The sequence below is a fragment of the Pecten maximus genome, chromosome 16 (assembly GCF_902652985.1).
Source record: "Pecten maximus chromosome 16, xPecMax1.1, whole genome shotgun sequence".
NCBI lineage: Eukaryota > Metazoa > Mollusca > Bivalvia > Pectinida > Pectinidae > Pecten > Pecten maximus.
This window is the reverse complement of record NC_047030.1, coordinates 26,854,288-26,879,253: the sequence shown is the minus strand read 5'-3', so window position 1 is coordinate 26,879,253 and position 24,966 is coordinate 26,854,288. Positions and strand designations below refer to the sequence as shown.

The window sequence follows — 24,966 nt, the reverse complement described above, 5'->3', positions numbered from 1 at the left end:
GAACAGAAAACAATGATTTTTATTAGAACAAACTTGGTAGCCCTTATTCGAAATAATAAGTAAAACACGGTTATTACAAGAAAAATGATTTTGAAACAATTTCTGAAAAATATATTGTGTTTTTGCCTGAAAAAGGTGTCAATATACATGGCTATCCATAAAAAGTATGCACAATCTTTTGACTTGCTGAAATATTACAAGTGCATCACAAACTTTAACTTGGCAATTACTTAAAGATTAATTTGTCAGTGACAAAGGCAAATTTATCGGAAAATAATCCACCTCAATGAAGTTTCAGGGAGTATGAAGTGAGGGAACTATTTTCCAACAAGTGTAAACCAACCAACCAACCAACCAACCCCCCCCCCCTTTTTTTTTTAAATGTACCATAGCATTACACTCTACAAATATACTTTCCAAAAGTTTTAACAAAGCTTCTAAAAATATATAACATTGCAAAAAATACTTTTTTTTTGTAAATATTTGTAAATCACCATGCAATTACTGTATTGATAGACCATAAAATCATTATGATAAGAAGTTACCAAATAAAAAAAAATCAAATACACAATATTAAACTCATATTAACAGATTTTAAAACATTGTCTCCAAATTTAAAAGTGGATAGGTCTGGAATTTATGGATGGCAGTGCAGGACTATTAGCTATATAGATAGGCATATTATTATAGACATATTGTATTACATATACTATTAGCTATATAGATAGGCATATTATTATAGACATATTGTATTACATATACTATTAGCTATATAGATAGGCATATTATTATAGACATATTGTATTACATATTTATGTCTCAGGTTACACTGTGTGTATTAACTGAACAAGAAACTTAAGTTTAATCATGTTCATTGTTTTTTTAAACAAATTGGCTCTCTCTGATCTGCTCTGAATAGATACAGTGATGCTTATGAATATTGAAAATTATCTTTGGTAGAAAACATCTAGAGAGTATGTACAACCAATAGATAGCTATGTATTAATTACTATGCAATACAGTTTTACAGTGGTATAACTATATTTACAAACATTGTAGCATCTTGATCTTTGTTAACTTAATTAAGTATCAAGTCTTTCCTTGCTCTGTGACTGTCACAGCAGGGAGGTTTTCAACACCAACATATATTATATACATATATTTCATATAAGTAATATTAACACATTTTGATTGTGTGACAAGAGTAATTGAATGTTCCAATCTACAAGTTTACTGAATTCCACCAACATCTGATCATGAATAGTACTGAAATCACAGTTTGAACTTCAAATTCATTTCACCACCAATCATATTTTACCACATAATGACGTTTCCTTACCCTTTTGTGGTTCTTAAAAATATTTTCTAGCCACCTTGGCTGATGATCTGCAGACATGTTTTCATCACATCTCATTTACATCCAGGTAGCTGAAGTGGCAGTAGCACTGAAAAAAAACAGCTTAATTATTATTTGAGATGGAAAAGTCTTCAAAAATCAAGGTTGACAAGGAAAAACTGAAGAAAATCCATACCACTTCCACAATGAATCTATATATCAGTAATAGACAACAGCAAAATAATTAATTTGAATGATTAACAAGAGGCCCAGAGGGCCTGTATCGCTCACCTGGATTAATAAAACATTTCTGACAAAAACAGATTCACAGATAGTTGATGATTTTTGTAAAATTGCGGACATACAATGTATATAAATATTACACCATTGACCAGCTTGTCAGCTACTCCACTGCTTGGGGCTTGATATCATAACTGTACATAGTATCTATTACTATATCTAATCAAGCAATTAATACTACTATCCTTAAGCACCCGAGTGTCAGATCTACATATTTTCGGTTGTTTAGGGATCCGGATTCGGTGTATTCTTAGAACTTACATATCTTCCACATTCAAATGACGTATGTAATTGTGATATTGCAAAGAACAGTGAAGTAGAATGTATTGCGCCACCACATAATGCTATATATAGCTGCCTGTAGAATGCCAATTTGTAATTGTATTGAGTATTGATCATATCTTCTAATTCGAGTAATTCATTACTATTTTGTAACACCATTTACTGCAAAAGTATGAAGCAACCACAACTTACCCTAAACATAATAAAACTGGCAGCAATTTAACTGGTATTGCTGTGAAAAGGTGTCGCACATGTAACTCTAACATGTGGCTTCCCACATATAAAGGGAAATAACCCCACTTGTCTAGACTGGAAACGATGAACACATTATTTTACACATGCAATATTTAAATGCATATGTCAAAATATTGAATAATATGAAATTTATGCATATTTAGGAGACAAAATAATTATTTTTTGAAATTTATTCCCATCACTTCTAGATTGACTTAAATATGAAATAATAACTAACAATTAACTTCCAATATTTATTGTGGAACTCTCTTATAATGCTGAAGTCACATTCCTCCAATTCAATATGTCAGCTACCATTAGTTAATGCTCTGGCATTTTTATTTTTTATCAATATACTTGCAAGCTGTATATTTAGGCATAAAGCATCTCTTATGCATGCCAATAAAAAAAACAGAATGAAGATGTGTGTATTTCTGGATTTTCAATAATTTTTTATTTAATTTCGTAAATTCATAAATTTTTGTCAGCTGTGTCAGTCATTTTAAAAAAAAATGGGTTAGTATGAAAAAAAAATGAAAGTGATTTGGGCAATATTAACATAAACCATGATATAAAACTATATGTATTTTATCATATTAAAGCAAATTTGGCATCCAAAACAAACAACATTTTTTATTTCCGCGCAAAGATGCCACAAATTAAAAAAACAAGAGGCCCATGGGCCTTAACGGTCACCTGAGATTTGAAATATTTCAGTTAATTTAATTGACCATTTTTGGCCCCGCCCATAAGCCCCAAGGGGTCAGTCAGGGCCAACATGTGCATATTATCAAACTTTCATCCCATGCTGAAAATGTTAACCAAGTTAGAATGAATTCCAATAGAAATCAAACAAATCAGTCAAAAATGTGATTTCCCTATATAAACTATAGTAAAATTTACCCCTCCCCAGGGGCAAATTTGAGACCCCAGGGTCATGAAATTCACAATTTTAGTAAAGCACCTAAAGATCCCTCCATCTATAAACAGTATTTGATTCTATCTTATTTCAGTCTGAAAAGAAGATTTTTGAAATTTCAGTCAATTTGACCCTTTTTAGCCCCGCCCATAAGCCCCTAGGGGTCAGTCAGGGCCAACATGTGCATACCCTCAAACTGTCATCCCAAGCTGATAATGTTAACCAAAATAGAATGAATTCCAATAGAAATCAAACATATTATAGTGAAAAATGTGATTTCCCTATATAAACTATAGTAAAGTATACCCCCTCCCCAGGGGCAAACTTGAGACCCCAGGGTCATGAAATTCAAAATTTTAGTAAAGCACTTAAAGATGCTTCCAACTATAAAGAGTATTTGATTCCACCTTATTTCCGTCTTGAAAAGAAGATTTTTTAAATTTCAGTCAATTTGGCCCTTTTTAACCCCGCCCATTAGCCACTGGGGGTCAGTCAGGGCAAACATGTGTATACAATCAAACTGCCTTCACAAGGTGATAATGTTAACTAAGTTAGAATGAATTCCAATAGAATTCAAACAAATTATAGGAAAAAATGTGATTTCCCTATATAAACTATAGTAAAGTTTACCCCCTCCCAAGGGGCAAACTTGAGACCCCAGGGTCATGAAATTCACAATTTTAGTAAAGCACCTTAAGACCCTTCTAACTATAAAGAGTATTTGATTCCACCTTATTTCAGTCTTGAGAAGAAGATTTTTTAAATTTCAGTCAATTTGGCCCTTTTTAGCCCCGCCCATCAGCCCCTGGGGGTCAGTCAGGGCCAACATGTGCATGCCATCAAACTGTCATCTCATGCTGACAATGTTTACCAAATTAGAATGAATTCCAATAGAAATAAAACAAATAAAAGTCAAAAATGTGATTTCCCTATATAAACTATTGTAAAGTTTACCCCCTCCCCAGGGGCAAACGTGAGACCCCAGGGTCATGAAATTTACAATTTTGGTAAAGCACCTTAGGACCCTTCCATCTACGAAGAGTGTTTGATTCCACCATATCTGAGAGTAGAGAAGAAGATTTTTGAAGTTTAAGTCAATTTGACCCTTTTTAGCCCCGCCCCTCAGGCCCCTGGGGGGTGGGGACCATATAATTTACAATTTTGGTTGACCTTTAGCCATAGAAGCTTCCTGCCAAACTTCATGGAATTTGGTTTAGGGGTTTTGGAGAAGAAGTCGAAAATGTAAATTGTTTACGGACGCACGACGGACGACGCACGACGACGGACAAAAGGGGATTAGAATAGGTCACTTGAGACTTTGTCTCAGGTGACCTAAAAAAAAAACCAAGCAAATTATCTCCCTTTGCAATTATCTACAATTTTGCTTTCTTTGCCAAAGAAAATACACAATCCTGTCTAAAACATACAAACTAGAAAAATAAGAAGTAACATTTAAATATCTTAATTTATGAAAAGCATGAAATTATAACCAGGGCCTGTGTCTGTGACCGTATCTTCTACATTGTTAAACTTTAGACGACTGTCAAATATATTGAAATCACATGAAAATGTATTCTTAACAACACTTGGAAATAATCATTGAGATGTTTAGGAACATGTCAAGTCTATATCAGAACGAATATTCATACCCTGCCTACACTGCTCTCCACCAGGGTATGAATTCCCTCCATTGCCTGCCCTGCAGGTAGGGCGTAAGAATTGTACCTGCTGCCCCCATTGCATGATCGTAAGAGGCGACTAAACTTGGGATCTTATCTTTTCTCTTCTTTCTTAACAACTTTCTTCTTCCTAATGTCTCCATTGACAATGCCTCACTTTTGGCCTTTAGTTGAGCGTTCGCCGCTGTGAGGAAGGTTTTGGGTTCTGTCCCCTAGCCGAGACATACCAGAGTCTTTAAAAATGGTAGTTGCTACTCCTGCTTAGCGCTCAGCATATTAGGAGTGGGACGACTGGTTGGCCCGTTGTCAGTATAATGTGACCGGGTGGGGTGTGCTGCGGGTGTCTTCGGCAGTATGCTTCAGTGAGGTAGCACTTTAAATCGGCAAAAGTTCCGGCCTATCACAAGGAGACTTAACACGAACATACCGCAGCCTCCCAAAACACACATACGCACTCACCACACACGTGCATGTCGCACACACGGGAGGCCGTCCTTAAATGACCTTAGCTGTTAATAGGACGTTAAACAAAATAAACCAAACCAAACCAAACCTCCCATTGCCAATAGTGTAGCAGGCCCCGATGTGATTCACATCGGGCAGTATTTAGCTGTGGTTAAAATTTTCTCCGATAAAAAAACACATGTAAATTGCTGATTTTGGTATCTATTACCAATATTGAAGCCACAAACCTACACATTACGTCAATTGTTTGACATTAATAGTAAAATCCAAAACAAGCAAGACACACGGAGATATCAGTTCAAACATACCGCCATCTTTGATACAAGTGTAAAGGTCAATTTCTTTACAAGGAAATCAAAATAAATTGATGCTGAGATTTCCCGCGAGATTTCCCGCGAGATTTCAACAGAAAATCAGATTCAGAGTTGTATATACATCGGTGAGGAAGGTCAATTCATTCTGAAATTATTTAATTACGTAAGTAAGATTAGCTTCTTCACAAGAGTTACAAAACAGTGGTTAAATATCTCTAATTAACGTATTTATTCTAATAAACGCCCCGGGGGCGTGAAATTTTTCCAAGGGGGGGGGGGGGGGCGTTTAATGGAGATCAAAATTTCAGAGTCGGTAAGTTGTGAGATCTGTTGTATGTACCCCATTTCACACCATGAAACATGTGTATATGTATCCAAAACATTGTAAAACAAGTGACAAACATTTTGACACCCGTGTATGAAATTGCAAGAAACATAAACTTTGTTATTTATACTTACGGTAGTTGTACATTACGTATAACATATACATGTACATTGTTTGAAACACACGGTCCAGTGTGTTAAATTGCGTCATAAACCGGTCAAGATCCAGTTTACTCTCATCACTTGTAGTTTATCATATCTCTGCTATCAATCATGTCGGGTTTGAAGCGAAGTTATATGAAGTACGGTAAACCTCCGGTTAGTTCGAACAAAATTAAATAAATATTGACGAACCAGTTCGAATTATTCGAAATTATGCTTCAGAAAATAAGCGTGAGTTCGAACTATTAGAGTCAATATCGGCGAAAATCTCGGTAGAGTGAAATCATTAGACACAAACATGATAGTATTTTATTTAATTCAATGTTAATTGATCGTTAAACGTTCTTCATTTCGCGATAATTATGATGGTTATTGCGCGAAGCCGCTCGGTTAATGCGTAGCTACAGTAGGCCCCAAAACAGTACAGTACATGTTTCATTTGTGACACAAAAGTTAAACATTTGTACAGTATAATTTTTGCATGGTTATTTTTTTTTATCTGAATCAGAAACTGAAAGTTGTAAACTACGCCGAGCAAAAGGGAAAACATGCGGCAGCTACTGTGTTTCAGGTTGACCGGAAACGAGTGGGGGACTGGTGCCAAAACAAAGAAAATCTAAAAAACATTTCTAAAACATCAAAACGCTGTAAGGGAGGAGGAAGGCCAGTAAAATTCCAAAATGTTGACGTCCAGGAAGCTGAGAATGTACTGAAAAATTTAATGGGAGGTGCAGTTTAACTCAGTGAAAGTGAAAGTGAATCCACCGGAAGTGATGACGACAGCGAGGACAGTGGGTGGCGCGTATGACAGCCCGGGACATTAACGTTTGTTGATACAATATAGTGGTACTGTGTATATAGTTACTGAAACTTTGTTTTGTGGTTTGTGTTAGTTTTATGTTGGATATCCTTTAAATAATTACCTGCTGACACACGTGGATGTATATATAACTGTGCCACGGTAAGTTCTTTTTCTCGAATTGAGGAATTTTTCTTTCCAAAAAAAGGGGGGGGGGGGGGGGGGGGGGGGGGGGGGGGGGCGTTTATTATTAGAATAAATATGGGTATGTATTTATTTATCGTAGTAGCTTCATCAATATATGGATCACTGGTTCCATGATTTGGGTTAGAATCCTCGCGAGAGTTCTTTGAGAAGTATCATGGCGGATCACAGAGACAACTCCGAGCAGTATGATCTCAGAATATGCAAATTAAAGATTTCTAGATTAGACAGTAGGCTAATACATTACAAAATTGTATTAGAAATGTTTAATTCTACAAACTATTACTCCAAAATTAAACAATATCCGCTTTTTGTAGCATTTTTGAGGTTCACTGTTTTGCTACATTACGATTATGGGAAGGAATCGTAGCTCTGATGACGACCATCTGTCAGAAATTGTCCAACCATCCCAGATTACGTGAGAAGTGCCCGAAAATCATTAAAATTTCCCCTAAATCCTGATTTGGTACAGTTCCCGAATCAGGGTTAAATTTATCCAGGATTGGAGTAGTCATCCCTCATAAAACCCCAGAAATCTCAGATACTTCGACCCAAGACTGATTATGTAAACAAAAAACCCACACCACCTATGTAGCTGGGGCTTGGTGGGAGAGGAGAGTCGGTCACAATGCGTGCCTGCCGACCAGTCATACATGCCATACCTCCCGGCGTGAGACAAAATCTCCCTTATTTTCAAGTCATATATTTCCTCCCGGGAGGAGAGCCCAAATTCCCGTATTTTGTAATTCCCTCAGGTATTTCTGCCGACGCCATTTTTGTTTACAATTGAGTAGTTTTTCTCGCGAGATTTGACTAAATTTAGCGATCACGTGATCCATCTGTTCACGTGATCACTGAATCAAAATGGCGCCTGTTGGACACGGCTTTCACACGGAGCTCTGGCTAGTGTAATGTTTGCGCTAGAATATCTATCACCATGAAATAAAGGCAAGTCGCTTACAACTTAAACCCCCTTTGCTAACAGACTTGAATTATTGTTTGTTTTCTTTTAGGACCATACCTTGACGATGGTAATTGATACAGAGTCTAGAGTCAGACGCAAAATCACCAAAATCACGCGTGTTTTTCATTTAACATGTGTGTCGTTGATCAGTGATAGCAAGATGAAATCCGATATTTTCTTTTAGAAAACTATCAAAATTAGCACATCTGTTGGTCGTAGTGGTCAATCATGATGTTTACAATGACTGTACCGTCCATGACAGAGACAATATACAAAATCTAGAATGATCGTGATAAGATTTACTGCAGTCTCATAACATGAACATCTTCAGTTCTCATGACTTCATGTACATGTACATGTATATACTTGCACACTTGGAATATTTTTATGTCTAAATGGTCCAACATAAGAGATCCCACAGGACATTTCATGGTGATTTTTACAGCTGGTGTGCTCCCTCAGAGTGGATCAAGCTTTCTAATTTTCAGAAAATCCAAACTGATAAATGATTACCTTGCTTATCTTAATCTTTAGCTATGTAATTATTATAAACCCTTTTCAAATACTGTTATGTAATATGCATAAAGCTGTGAAACTTTTTGTGTTACATAAACAAAAATTAAAAAATAATTTCAAAGCACCAGAATCTGAATATATACTTATTGCATTTTTTTTACCTTATACAACTTTTTGTTTTTTGCATATACAATATGATTAATATCCAAAATAAAGATAAATATTCTTTATCACTTTAAAAATTAGTTTATTGGCTTAAAATTGAGTAAAACTGTTGATATTCATGTCGCGCACAAATCTCCCTTATTTTAGGCAAAACTCCCTTAAAATAATCCTCAATCTCCCTTATTGGTCTCCCAAAAATATGGCATGTATGACCAGTGTACATTACAACTGTGTCTATGAGTATGTGGCTTCAATTGACACGGTCAGTTAATTTTGTGATTACAACTAGGATACATCACTTCGAGAACAATTACTGGTCATATCTGTCAACAAGATTTACTCACATGAAATTTAAAGCCAATAGTGCCTTTCTTAATCGTAGCTGTCAGGACCAGCGTTTGTACTGCCGCCATCTTTAATTGGTCAATACTAGTATATAAAGTCGTAAACTGCCAAAAAATTCCGGATTTAAATTTGGATCAGAAAAAAAATAAAAACACTTTTTAAGAAGTGTGTTTTATGTCACAATAGAACTAGTTGTAAAACAAAAATAATTAATAAATTAAAGTGTAATTATTTTTGAGAAAAAAAGGGAGATGATGTGATTAATAAATTTAGTTAACATAGCCTCAATATCATATCTGCATCATCAGTCAAACGAATGTTTGAAATGTATACGCTTTCATGTACTAATTTAACGCTATAAAAAGGCGCTTGAGAATGACAAAAAAGTTACCTCCCCTTTGCCTGAGCATCGCTATTACCATGGTGGAAAAACACGTTCGCATACGTATTTACTTCGGAAATTTATTGCAGACCCCAACATGGCTTTTGGTTGACCACGAATCTATGCACACTATCCAAGATTTGGAAAATGAAATAAGACGACGATTTTTTGGAAACAACAATTCATTTGTGCTGTTACTAGACGATTGTGTTTTACCAAAGTGTGAAAAAACAGTTATTTTACGAGATAATGACCGTGTAGTTGTCGGGTAAATACAGATTACATTAATCCCTAAAATAACAGAAAGTGTAATTGCTTTAAAAATGCTTTGAAAAAAAACGGGTCCTCCTAAAGACATGAATGGACCTGAAAGGACCTGAATCTGGACCCGAATGGGTTTTTAAGGTGTTTATTGCTTATAAATCTGATATTTCTCAGTGTTTTATGCAAGAAGGGGTGTTATTACATGCCGAAACACCATTTTCATTTGAAAAAACAAATTTGAATGATTTTTTTTTGAAAGCTGCTAACCCTGCTACAGCTGGGATGAAGGGCTACCTTGACCTTCATTCAAGGTCACAGGGGTCAATTATGCTAAAACTTTAAACGACTTCTTCTTGATAACCAAAAGGTTCACAGACCCAATATAAGGTTTGTAGCATGCTGGGATAAAGATCTACCAAATATGTTCAAGTCGATGGCTTTGATATAAAATATATCAAAACTCATATAACCTTTAAGGCCCATGGGCCTCTTATATCTTTACTTAACCTCAATCTTAACACCATCATTGCACAAAAAATATCCACAATCACTGCAAATAACTTCTCATGCCCCTGTGCATGCCTGTCTCAGCAGCCATCTTGAAAATACTTGTATATTTAGAATACTAGCTGATCATGTACTAGTTTATGTTAAATCCTTCAAATATAGATATGTATGTGTACTTATTGGAACATCTTTTTTTTGCAGTGAGTGTGACCATCATAAAATCCCACCCGATCCTAGTTTATCATGTGTGAAGGAGAAAAATATTGTGCCTCACAAATTTGATAACACTGAGGAAACAAAAGAAATTGAGCTGATAGCAAAGGCATCAGGCAAAAGTAAGAAAAAGGACAAAAAGAAGCAAAGCAAACTACAACTGTGTCAATCTGTTAGTAAGAAGAAGGAGAAGAAGAAGAAGAAGGAAAGGGTTGTATCCCCCAATTTTGTTAATGCAGGAGAACTCAAAACTAAGAAGTTGAAAAAGAAAAGAAAACTGGATCAATGTGAAGAAAGTCATGAAAGTCATCTACTTAAGAAACGAAGGAGACAAAGGCAAAAAAATAAAAAGACTACTGAAGCAGAAGCAAGTGGACCAAGTAACAAAAATAATAACTCTTTTGGCAACAAACTACAAAAGCAATTTCATCCTAAACCTGCCAGAAATGTTATTGATATTTATGGAACCAAAAATAATCATAAAGTATTTAAAGAATCTGTACAAGAATCTGTGAATGGAATGGAAGATGATAATATACCTGGGGATGAACAGCAGGAATCATTAGAGCAGGCCAAGAAAAGGTTGTTAGAGAAAGTTAAACAAGAATACCACAGTCTGACGGATAATTCCTACACATTTGATAGACATCTGCTGATTAAAGAACCTGTCGGTGAGAATGTGCAAGGACAGACATCATACAATAGTGTGCAACAACTTTCAAATACTGAACATGTGCATGAGAATGGACAACTTCAGCAACATGGGAAGGAGCAGGTCAACACTGGCATGTCTCTGGTACAGCTACAGTTACTTAAACTGGCTAACGGTGTACCAGTGTATACCAGACAGAGACACGTCAATATATAACACCAACAACCACACACGTCAGTATACAACACCAACAATCACACACGTCAATATACAACACCAACAACCACACACGTCAGTATACAACACCAACAACCACAAAAGTCAATATGCAACACCAACAACCACACACGTCAGTATACAACACCAACAATCACACACGTCAGTATACAACACCAACAACCACACACGTCAGTATACAACACCAACAATCACACACGTCAATATACAACACCAACAACCACACACGTCAGTATACAACACCAACAATCACAAACATCAATATACAACACCAACAACCACAAAAGTCAATATGCAACACCAACAACCACACACGTCAGTATACAACACCAACAATCACACACGTCAGTATACAACACCAACAACCACACACGTCAGTATACAACACCAACAATCACACACGTCAATATACAACACCAACAACCACACACGTCAGTATACAACACCAACAATCACAAACATCAATATACAACACCAACAACCACAAAAGTCAATATGCAACACCAACAACCACACACGTCAGTATACAACACCAACAATCACACACGTCAGTATACAACACCAACAACCACACACGTCAGTATACAACACCAACAACCACAAAAGTCAATATACAACACCAACAACCACACACGTCAGTATACAACACCAACAATCACACACGTCAGTATACAACACCAACAACCACAAACATCAATATACAACACCAACAACCACACACATCAACATACAACACCAACAACCACACACATCAACATACAACACCAACAACCACACACGTCAGTATACAACACCAACAACCACACACATCAATATACAACACCAACAACCACAAAAGTCAATATACAACACCAACAACCACACACGTCAGTATACAACACCAACAATCACATGCGTCAATATACAACACCAACAACCACACACGTCAGTATACAACACCAACAACCACACACGTCAGTATACAACACCAACAACCACACACATCAATATACAACACCAACAACCACACACGTCAGTATACAACACCAACAACCACACACGTCAGTATACAACACCAACAACCACAAAAGTCAATATGCAACACCAACAACCACACACGTCAGTATACAACACCAACAACCGCACACGTCAGTATACAACACCAACAACCACACACGTCAGTATACAACACCAACAACCACACACGTCAGTATACAACACCAACAACCACACACATCAATATACAACACCAACAACCACACACGTCAGTATACAACACCAACAACCATACACGTCATTATACAACACCAACAACCACACACATCAATATACAACACCAACAACCACACACATCAATATACAACACCAACAACCACAAAAGTCAATATACAACACCAACAACCACACACATCAATATACAACACCAACAACCAGAAAAGTCAATATACAACACCAACAACCAGAAAAGTCAATATACAACACCAACAACCAGAAAAGTCAATATACAACACCAACAACCACACACATCAACATGCAACACCAACTATCATACACATAAACATACAACACCAACAACCACAAAAGTCAATATACAACACCAACAACCACAAAAGTCAATATACAACACCACCAACCACATACGTTAATATACAACACCAACAACCACAAAAGTCAATATGCAACACCAACAACCACAAAAGTCAATATATAACACCAACAACCACAAAAGTCAATATACAACACCAACAATCACACACGTCAATATACAACACCAACAACCACAAACATCAGTATACAACACCAACAACCACACACATCAACATACAACATCAACAACCACACGCGTCAATATACAACACCAACAATCACACATGTCAATATATAACACCAACAACCACACACGTCAATATACAACACCAACAACCACACACGTCAATATACGACACCTACAACCACACACGTCAATATACAACACAAACAATCACACACATCAATATACAACACCAACAACCACACACATCAATATACAACACCAACAACCACACACGTCAATATACAACACCAACAACCACACACATCAATATACAACACCAACAACCACAAATATCAATATACAACATCAACAACTACATACATCAATATACAACACAACAATCACACATGTCACTTTACGACACCAAAAACAACACACGTCAATATACAACACAACAATCACACATGTCACAATACAACACCAACAACCACACATGTCAATATACAACACCAACAACCACACACTTCAATATACGACAACAATAACCACACACGCCAATATACAACACCAACACCTACACACGTTAATATACAACACCAACAACCACACGTCAATATACAACACCAACAACCACACACGTCAATATACAGCACCAACAACCACAAATATCAATATACAACATCAACAACTACATACATCAATATACAACACAATCATCACACATGTCAATATACGACACCAACAACAACACACGTCAATATACAACACAACAATCACACATGTCACAATACAACACCAACAACCACACATGTCAATATACAACACCAACAACCACACACTTCAATATACGACACCAATAACAACACACGTCAATATACAACATCAACAACCACACACATCAATATACAACATCAACAACCACACACGTCAATATACAACACCAACACCCACACACATAAATATACAACACCACCACCCACACACATCAATATACAACACCAACAATCACACACGTCAATATACAACACCAACAATCACACACGTCAATGTACAACATCAACAATCACACACGTCAATATACAACACCAACAACCACACACGTCAATATACAACACCAACAACCACACATGTCAATATACAACACCAACAACCACACACATCAATACGCAGCAACCACACACATCAATATACACCACCAACAACCACACACATCAATATACAACACCAACACCTACACACGTCAATATACAACACCAACAACCACACACTCAGTTATATAGTTTATGGTCCTGGATTTCTCCAACTGGTATGTGGGTGTTTGTCAGTATCTGTCAGAGGTAATAGATGCATGTCTGTCTATATTTTAAGGTTGAATATTTTAGATACACACATTACCTGTTGTGACAGTCTTAATTTACTTCCCTTATTTGTAACATTTTTCGTTGACAAGTACACAAGTGTAAATGATCTACAAGTCATCTGAAATGCAGCAAGTATATTTAACTTTTATTCTTCACTGATCCTGGAACTTTCAGACAATTACCCTCCAGAAGTATCTAGCTACAAAGTTTGTGTTAAAAAAATCTATTTTAATTTTCTCAAAGACATTTCCTGAATTAACTTGATTTGATCAGGACAGCTTTGGGACAGAAAGATGGGATCCAGTAGGAAAATGTCTGCTATTCTTTATGGACGAAGGGATAACTTATGTATATATGTGGATAAAATTTGCTAAAAGGATTCATGGACTAAGGAAACCGTAAATCATATTACTATTCATGTCTCAGACCTTTGTAGATATATGTGTATGAAAAGAGAATTACTCCAACACTTAAAAACTTGGTGCTACGTCTACTGATAACCCTGATTTGTTATCACAGCTTGCCACTGTCATAGAGATAGGTTTCTTTTTGTTGCAGGAAGCTGTTGGCCTTAATTTTGACCACAATTCACAAATGATAAAAATTGAAACAAAACCAGGTGGAACAGGCAAGTGTATTTTACATTAATTTTACATGTTCTCACAGTGTTAACAAAAACGAGGATTGGTGGGTGGGAGGGGGCATCATGGAGGTGTATTTCACATGAATTTAACACTGACAAATAATATATTGATGAGTGGTATGCACGCCATGGATCTTTATCATGTTCTCTGGCTACTGTCTATTAATTGTAAAAACATCAGCAACTTTCTGGAAACCTTTCCTACTGTATAGTGTTACCATCACCAGAGGCAATGCAGTGTACATTAGCCATGCATCACAAACAAAAATCTTACCCTGGTCTGTGTCTCAGGAGACTAATCATTTCAAAGTAAATGTAAAGATATATTATAACTCACTTGGTTCTAGGTCCCAGGAGATTATTGAAAAGTCAAAACGCTAAACTTCCTACAGGTCTTCCTTATTGAAAGTGCTTGCTTGAGATTGTTTTTTCTGTGTCAAAAGTCATAGCTTTGCTTTTCAGCTTTGAAGGTTAAAGGTCAAGGTCACATTTACCTTAGATAGAAATCAAGTTATCACAGGTATTAGCGCCATATTCTACTGACAAACAATGTAATAGTTATGTGTTTTGTTTAACTTTTATGGCAGAGTATACATATGTACTTAAGGTTTCCAGTATTCTGCAGTGCCCGAGGCTATAGAAAACCTGGTCGGTCTATGCAAAATTTCAAAGTGTTGGCCCGATTGGCTATGAAAAGTTTGAGTCCTGACATACATTACAATTCATGTAAAACAACATTCCATTATTATGTATACGATAACAATATTCTCTTTAGATCCAGAATCTAGTGTTTGATAACCATATCACCATGGAGATATAGGCTTAAGCCTGATGTTCAATCCAATTAATTAACAATAAAATTTGCAGTCTTTGTCTTAAACACAACATACCAAGTAATGTTTACATTTACCTCTAGTCACTGGATTCTGTCCCCAGAGGAATGTCGAAGAGTCATTGTCAAAGTTATCATCAATTTATGTTAACCTCACTTGGTTCTTTCAAGGGGGAATGTTAAAGGGCTTTGATGTTATACATTTATGTTGTTTTTCTTTTTACTTCAATACAGATTATAAACCCCAGGGGAAGTTTCATCTGGATGATGATGATGACCATCTCCACATAGAACCAAAGGTACTGTTTGTAATTAATAAATAACAGCTGTTCTGTATGTTTTTAACTAAATTCAATAAACATGGCCTTTAATTGTAATGACTTAACTTTTGAGAAACTTGAACTTGGTAGAATTCTGGATTTCCAAACTGCCCCGGGAACAAGTAATTCATTGAAGATGTTTTGATAATGCTGTGATTACATGACATAAAGGTAAATATATTGCGCTGGTGACATGACAGGACCATCGACCCTGTCAAACATTACTTGGTATGTTGTGTTTAAGACAAAGACACAGTCATTAACAGTACTTGTTGGTGTGATGTGGTGGTTACCGAGTATTTGAGGTCAAATATGATTGTTTTCTTTATGCTGAATTAACTAGGTAATGAACAATGTTATTAATACTTTAGATATTTCATTTTCAATTATAGAAATTTTATTTACAATTTGGTGAGTCCTCTTGTTAGTTTTTTTGTATAGTTTATGTCTAGATCACACTATCAACATTTATTGCTATCAATAATTACATCTACTAGGTAAGATGTAATTAACATCAAAGTATACAACAAGTCAAAAACATAAGTCTGAAGAATTTAATTAATCTGGGAAGCAAGCACACCTGTCATTGATCATGATTAGGGTTGTTGTAGTGGCTATTAGGATCCCATGTTAGGGTTGTTGTAGTGATAATTAGGACCCCATGTTAGGGTTGTTGTAGTGGTAATTAGGACCCCATGTTAGGGTTGTTGTAGTGATAATTAGGACCCCATGTTAGGGTTGTTGTAGTGATAATTAGGACCCCATGTTAGGGTTGTTGTGGTAATTAGGACCCCATGTTAGGGTTGTTGTAGTGATAATTAGGATCCCATGTTAGGGTTGTTGTAGTGATAATTAGGACCCCATGTTAGGGTTGTTGTAGTGGTAATTAGGATCCCATGTTAGGGTTGTTGTAGTGATAATTAGGATCCCATGTTAGGGTTGTTGTGGTAATTAGGACCCCATGTTAGGGTTGTTGTAGTGATAATTAGGACCCCATGTTAGGGTTGTTGTGGTAATTAGGACCCCATGTTAGGGTTGTTGTAGTGATAATTAGGACTCCATGTTAGGGTTGTTGTAGTGATAATTAGGACCCCATGTTAGGGTTGTTGTGGTAATTAGGACCCCATGTTAGGGTTGTTGTAGTGATAATTAGGACCCCATGTTAGGGTTGTTGTGGTAATTAGGACCCCATGTTAGGGTTGTTGTAGTGATAATTAGGACTCCATGTTAGGGTTGTTGTAGTGATAATTAGGACCCCATGTTAGGGTTGTTGTGGTAATTAGGACCCCATGTTAGGGTTGTTGTAGTGGTAATTAGGATCCCATGTTAGGGTTGTTGTAGTGGCTATTAGGACCCCATGTTAGGGTTGTTGTAGTGATAATTAGGACCCCATGTTAGGGTTGTTGTAGTGATAATTAGGACCCCATGTTAGGGTTTTTGTAGTGATAATTAGGATCCCATGTTAGGGTTGTTGTAGTGATAATTAGGATCCCATGTTAGGGTTGTTGTAGTGATAATTAGGATCCCATGTTAGGGTTGTTGTAGTGATAATTAGGACCCCATGTTAGGGTTGTTGTAGAGGCTATTAGGATCCCATGTTAGGGTTGTTGTAGTGATAATTAGGATCCCATGTTAGGGTTGTTGTAGTGATAATTAGGACCCCATGTTAGGGTTGTTGTAGTGATAATTAGGATCCCATGTTAGGGTTGTTGTAGTGATAATTAGGACCCCATGTTAGGGTTGTTGTAGTGATAATTAGGACCCCATGTTAGGGTTGTTGTAGTGATAATTAGGATCCCATGTTAGGGTTGTTGTAGTGATAATTAGGACCCCATGTTAGGGTTGTTGTAGTGATAATTAGGATCCCATGTTAGGGTTGTTGTAGTGACTATTAGGATCCCATGTTAGGGTTGTTGTAGTGATAATTAGGACCCCATGTTAGGGTTGTTGTAGTGATAATTAGGATCCCATGTTAGGGTTGTTGTAGTGATAATTAGGATCCCATGTTAGGGTTGTTGTAGTGGCTATTAGGATCCCATGTTAGGGTTGTTGTAGTGGCTATTAGGACCCCATGTTAGGGTTGTTGTAGTGATAATTAGGACCCCATGTTAGGGTTGTTGTAGTGGCTATTAGGATCCCATGTTAGGGTTGTTGTAGTGATAATAAGGACCCCATATTAGTGTTGTTGTAGTGGCTATTAGGACCCCATGTTAGGGTTGTTGTAGTGGTAATTAGGATCCCATGTTAGGGTTGTTGTAGTGATAATTAGGATCCCATGTTAGGGTTGTTGTAGTGGCTATTAGGATCCCATGTTAGGGTTGTTGTAGTGATAATTAGGATCCCATGTTAGGGTTGTTGTAGTGGCTATTAGGATCCCATGTTAGGGTTGTTGTAGTGATAATTAGGATCCCATGTTAGGGTTGTTGTAGTGATAATTAGGATCCCATGTTATGGTTGTTGTAGTGATAATTAGGATCCCATGTTAGGGTTGATGTAGTGGTAATTAGGATCCCATGTTAGGGTTGATGTAGTGGTAATTAGGATCCCATGTTAGGGTTGTTGTAGTGGTAATTAGGATCCCATGTTAGGGTTGTTGTAGTGGTAATTAGGATCCCATGTTAGGGTTGATGTAGTGGTAATTAGGATCCGGTGTTAGGGTTGTTGTATGAGGTGTGCAACTAGTTTTAAGGGTCTCATGTTACAATATCAGTACAATAGATAAAAATGTCATTCTGGTAGAAAATGTCTGCTTATGAGCTTTCATGTGAATATTATTTATTTTTGAGGTGAAAATATTTGATAAATAGTTTTGCAAAATGTTGATGATGTTTTATTATTGATTTTCAGGTGTGTTTGCAATGGGAGTCCCTTAAGGAAACAAGACTATTGGACATCGTATAAAGCAGATGATCAGCAGAGGCCATGTTGAGACCGATTGTACAGTGTTATCGACAGAACACAGGATGTTGAGACCGATTGTACAGTGTTATAGACAGAACGCAGGATGTTGAGACCGATTGTACAGTGCTATAGACAAAACGCAAGATGCTGAGACCGATTGTACAGTGTTATAGACAGAACACAGGATGTTGAGACCGATTGTACAGTGCTATAGACAGAACACAGGATGTTGAGACCGATTGTACAGTGTTATAGACAGAACGCAGGATGTTGAGACCAATTGTACAGTGTTATAGAAGGAAGACAAGATGTTGAGACCGATTGTACAGTGTTATAGACAGAACACAATATGTTGAGACCGATTGTACAGTGCTATAGACAGAACACAAGATGTTGAGACCGATTGTACAGTGTAATAGACAGAACGCAGGATGTTGAGACCGATTGTACAGTGCTATAGACAGAACACAGGATGTTGAGACCGATTGTACAGTGCTATAAACAGAACACAGGTTGTTGAGACCGATTGTACAGTGCTATAGACAGAACACAGGATGTTGAGACCGATTGTACAGTGTTACAGACAGAACACAGGATGTTGAGACTGATTGTACAGTGTTACAGACAGAACACAGGATATTGAGACCGATTGTACAGTGTTATAGACAGAATGCAGGATGTTGAGACCGATTGTACAGTGTTACAGACAGAACACAATATGTTGAGACCGATTGTACAGTGCTATAGACAGAAGACAAGATGTTGAGACCGATTGTACAGTGTTATAGACAGATCGAAGGATGTTGAGACAGATTGTACAGTGCTATAGACAGAATGCAGGATGTTGAGACCGATTGTACAGTGCTATAGACAGAACACAGGATGTTGAGACCGATTGTACAGTGTTACAGACAAAACGCAGGATGTTGAGACCGATTGTACAGTGTTATAGACAGGAGACAAGATGTTGAGACCGATTGTACAGTGTTATAGACAGGAGACAAGATGTTGAGACCGATTGTACAGTGTTATAGACAGATCGCAGGATGTTGAGACAGATTGTACAGTGCTATAGACAGAATGCAGGATGTTGAGACCGATTGTACAGTGCTATAGACAGAACACAGGATGTTGAGACCGATTGTACAGTGCTATAGACAGAACACAAGATGTTGAGACCGATTGTACAGTGTAATAGACAGAACGCAGGATGTTGAGACCGATTGTACAGTGCTATAGACAGAACACAGGATGTTGAGACCGATTGTACAGTGCTATAGACAGAACACAGGATGTTGATACCGATTGTACAGTGTTACAGACAGAACACAGGATTTTGAGACCGATTGTACAGTGTTACAGACAGAACACAGGATGTTGAGTCCGATTGTACAGTGTTATAGACAGAACACAAGATGTTGAGACCGATTGTACAGTGTAATAGACAGAACGCAGGATGTTGAGACCGATTGTACAGTGCTATAGACAGAACACAGGATGTTGAGACCGATTGTACAGTGCTATAGACAGAACACAGGATGTTGATACCGATTGTACAGTGTTACAGACAGAACACAGGATTTTGAGACCGATTGTACAGTGTTACAGACAGAACACAGGATGTTGAGTCCGATTGTACAGTGTTATAGACAGAACACAGGATTTTGAGACCGATTGTACAGTGTTACAGACAGAACGCAGGATGTTGAGTCCGATTGTACAGTGTTACAGACAGAACACAGGATGTTGAGACCGATTGTACATTTTTTCAGACAGAACACAGGATGTTGAGACCGATTGTACAGTGTTATAGACAGAACACAGGATATTGAGACCGATTGTACAGTGTTATAGACAGAACACAGGATGTTGAGACTGATTGTACAGTGTAACAGACAGAACACAGGATGTTGAGACCGATTGTACAGTGTTACAGACAGAACACAGGATGTTGAGTCCGATTGTACAGTGTTATAGACAGAACACAGGATTTTGAGACCGATTGTACAGTGTTACAGACAGAACGCAGGATGTTGAGTCCGATTGTACAGTGTTATAGACAGAACACAGGATGTTGAGACCGATTGTACATTTTTTCAGACAGAACACAGGATGTTGAGACCGATTGTACAGTGTTATAGACAGAACACAGGATATTGAGACCGATTGTACAGTGTTATAGACAGAACACAGGATGTTGAGACCGATTGTACAGTGTAACAGACAGAACACAGGATGTTGAGACCGATTGTACAGTGTTATAGACAGAACACAGGATGTTGAGACCGATTGTACAGTGTTATAGACAGAAAGCAGGATGTTGAGACCGATTGTACAGTGTTACAGACAAAACGCAGGATGTTGAGACCGATTGTACAGTGTTATAGACAGAATGCAGGATGTTGAGACCGATTGTACAGTGCTATAGACAGAACACAGGATGTTGAGACCGATTGTACAGTGCTATAGACAGAACACAAGATGTTGAGACCGATTGTACAGTGTAATAGACAGAACGCAGGATGTTGAGACCGATTGTACAGTGCTATAGACAGAACACAGGATGTTGAGACCGATTGTACAGTGCTATAGACAGAACACAGGATGTTGATACCGATTGTACAGTGTTACAGACAGAACACAGGATTTTGAGACCGATTGTACAGTGTTACAGACAGAACACAGGATGTTGAGTCCGATTGTACAGTGTTATAGACAGAACACAAGATGTTGAGACCGATTGTACAGTGTAATAGACAGAACGCAGGATGTTGAGACCGATTGTACAGTGCTATAGACAGAACACAGGATGTTGAGACCGATTGTACAGTGCTATAGACAGAACACAGGATGTTGATACCGATTGTACAGTGTTACAGACAGAACACAGGATTTTGAGACCGATTGTACAGTGTTACAGACAGAACACAGGATGTTGAGTCCGATTGTACAGTGTTATAGACAGAACACAGGATTTTGAGACCGATTGTACAGTGTTACAGACAGAACGCAGGATGTTGAGTCCGATTGTACAGTGTTACAGACAGAACACAGGATGTTGAGACCGATTGTACATTTTTTCAGACAGAACACAGGATGTTGAGACCGATTGTACAGTGTTATAGACAGAACAAAGGATATTGAGACCGATTGTACAGTGTTATAGACAGAACACAGGATGTTGAGACTGATTGTACAGTGTAACAGACAGAACACAGGATGTTGAGACCGATTGTACAGTGTTACAGACAGAACACAGGATGTTGAGTCCGATTGTACAGTGTTATAGACAGAACACAGGATTTTGAGACCGATTGTACAGTGTTACAGACAGAACGCAGGATGTTGAGTCCGATTGTACAGTGTTATAGACAGAACACAGGATGTTGAGACCGATTGTACATTTTTTCAGACAGAACACAGGATGTTGAGACCGATTGTACAGTGTTATAGACAGAACACAGGATATTGAGACCGATTGTACAGTGTTATAGACAGAACACAGGATGTTGAGACCGATTGTACAGTGTAACAGACAGAACACAGGATGTTGAGACCGATTGTACAGTGTTATAGACAGAACACAGGATGTTGAGACCGATTGTACAGTGTTATAGACAGAAAGCAGGATGTTGAGACCGATTGTACAGTGTTACAGACAAAACGCAGGATGTTGAGACCGATTGTACAGTGTTATAGACAGAATGCAGGATGTTGAGACCGATTGTACAGTTATAGACAGAACACAAGATGTTGAGACCGATTGTACAGTGCTATAGACAGGAGACAAGATGTTGAGACCGATTGTACAGTGTTATAGACAGATCCCAGGATGTTGAGACAGATTGTACAGTGTTACAGACAAAACGCAGGATGTTGAGACAGATTGTACAGTGCTATAGACAGAATGCAGGATGTTGAGACCGATTGTACAGTGTTACAGACAGAACGCAGGATGTTGAGACTGATTGTACAGTGTTATAGACAGAACGAAGGATGTTGAGACCGATTGTACAGTGTTACAGACAAAACGCAGGATGTTGAGACCGATTGTACAGTGTAATAGACAGAACACAGGATGTTGAGACCGATTGTACAGTGTAACAGACAGAACGCAGGATGTTGAGACCGATTGTACAGTGTTACAGACAGAACACAGGATGTTGAGACCGATTTACAGTGTTTATAGACAGAACAAAAGATGTTGAGACCGAAGTTTATTTATGAATTTCATAAGCTGATTATATACATGTATATTTTGTATTGAAATCTTGTTGACTGTTATACTGAATACAGAGATACAGAAGACTAAAGCAGTGATTGGTTTTTAATTAAAGAAATAAAAATGTCTGAATTTATTGAATCTGCTGTACTAACCACCAAGAGGTGGAGTAGAGTGGTAAACCTGGCTCGTAATAACCTTGGTGGGTACAGTATATGTGTATTACCCGATACTGTTACGACACATTCAGGATTTCTGTTTCCTTATCAATGTTTTACAGCATCGACCTACGTAATCTCAGGTGAAGATCTGAGGTGCATGCTTTCATGCTGACTGGCTGTGTTTCTAGGGAGCTGAGAGACCAACTGTTTTGCGTGTTTGTGGTTGTGTCCTTTGACAAGACACCTTACACCAATTGCTCTTGATGGCGTGCAACCGGCCTTCTGTTTGTTGTTCATTAAGTTTGTCATCAACTACTACAAGGAGACCCTGCCTCAAAATGTCCTTAGAAGTTATTAAACAGTGATCAACCCAACAAAAAAACATATATATTTTACTACAGTGAAACTTGTTTATAACAAATTCCACGGAACCAGAAGAAACAGTTAGTCATATCCGAAATTTGTTATGAGGTTTTAAAATGTAAAAAGCTAAAAAAAAGATTGAGCCAAATTTGGGATTTTAATTTACTTTCTATTAAGCAGAAATTTATATCAAGCCTGCTGTCTTTAACTGTGTATTCATCATCAGCCATTATGACAGATTTCTCTTTCATGAACCTTGCCGCTAATTCAATTAGACAGTAGCTATATATATAGTGACATGGAGCTTTGGAGACTATCCAACCTCATCACAGGTTTTACCTTATTTCTATGGCGTGGTCTGGTTGGTAGTGGTGATCAATCACTGCGTGCTGTTGTTTGGTCGCCAGTTCAGCTCATCTCGTCTACACCATAACCAACATGATGCCCTCTCTACCTTCTCTGCTATGGTCTTGATAGCTTTCTTTTTTTTTTTTTTTGCTCGTCAGTCCTACTTTCTATAAGTTTCCATGCGAACTGTGCAGGGAACCCTCCGACACCTACTTCTACTGGAGACTGGCAAGTGGTTGATCCCTTCTGTCTACACTGCTCTACAAGCTCTGTAGATCTATGCATGACATCCATTCAATTATAAACTTATTGAACCATTGAATTACAAATGAATCTGTCACTTCATCCGGCTATCCTTTCACACATAATTTTACTTGATCCTTCAGTTGCTGAACATAATACAATTGGTCTAAATCATTAAAAGAACATTAAAATGTATAATATTTCTCAAAAAGCACTGGACAGGCTTTCTTACCTATCATACATACCAGTTCTCTTTCGGTGCTAGATATGCAATATCATTTTCTAAAGGTCGCATTCATCAAAAAATATTTAATGCAATAATGTTGTCAGGAATTTTCCCCAAGTATATTCTTTTATATTCTATCATATTCTATGGTATTTCTAAGTCTTATAGTGAAAAGTTTAACAGATCATTCTGGTTTGATATTAAAAGTTCTGTCCATTCAAATGCATCATGGCGTACAATTAAGGTTATGTATTTGAAGGTAAAAATTGACTTTTAATTCAATTTGAAGAAACATTTCTGTGACTATTTTCCTGATTTAAGATCAGATATAATTATAAAGCATTATACTGT

General features: G+C 37.4%; 1 protein-coding gene across 1 annotated transcript; it reads left to right on the top strand.

The window, feature by feature from the left end:
- Positions 1-9,419: 9,419 nt before the first annotated feature.
- Positions 9,420-23,365, top strand: LOC117345386. Its single transcript, XM_033908460.1, has 5 exons — positions 9,420-9,658; positions 10,363-11,170; positions 14,915-14,984; positions 16,066-16,130; positions 18,999-23,365. The coding sequence occupies exons 1-5, from the start codon at positions 9,429-9,431 to the stop codon at positions 19,050-19,052; spliced, it is 1,227 nt and encodes a 408-aa protein (XP_033764351.1). The 5' UTR covers positions 9,420-9,428; the 3' UTR covers positions 19,053-23,365.
- The last annotated feature ends 1,601 nt before the right edge of the window (positions 23,366-24,966 follow it).

What these genes read in the sequence shown, in the direction of transcription:
- LOC117345386 (XM_033908460.1), top strand. Translation starts at nt 9,429, where the DNA reads ATGGTGGAAAAACACGTTCGCATACGTATTTACTTCGGAAATTTATTG. An exon ending in AATGACCGTGTAGTTGTCGG is followed by an intron (nt 9,659 to 10,362) that starts GTAAATACAGAT and finishes TTTTTTTTGCAG; the next exon opens with TGAGTGTGACCATCATAAAA. An exon ending in ATCTCCACATAGAACCAAAG is followed by an intron (nt 16,131 to 18,998) that starts GTACTGTTTGTA and finishes ATTGATTTTCAG; the next exon opens with GTGTGTTTGCAATGGGAGTC.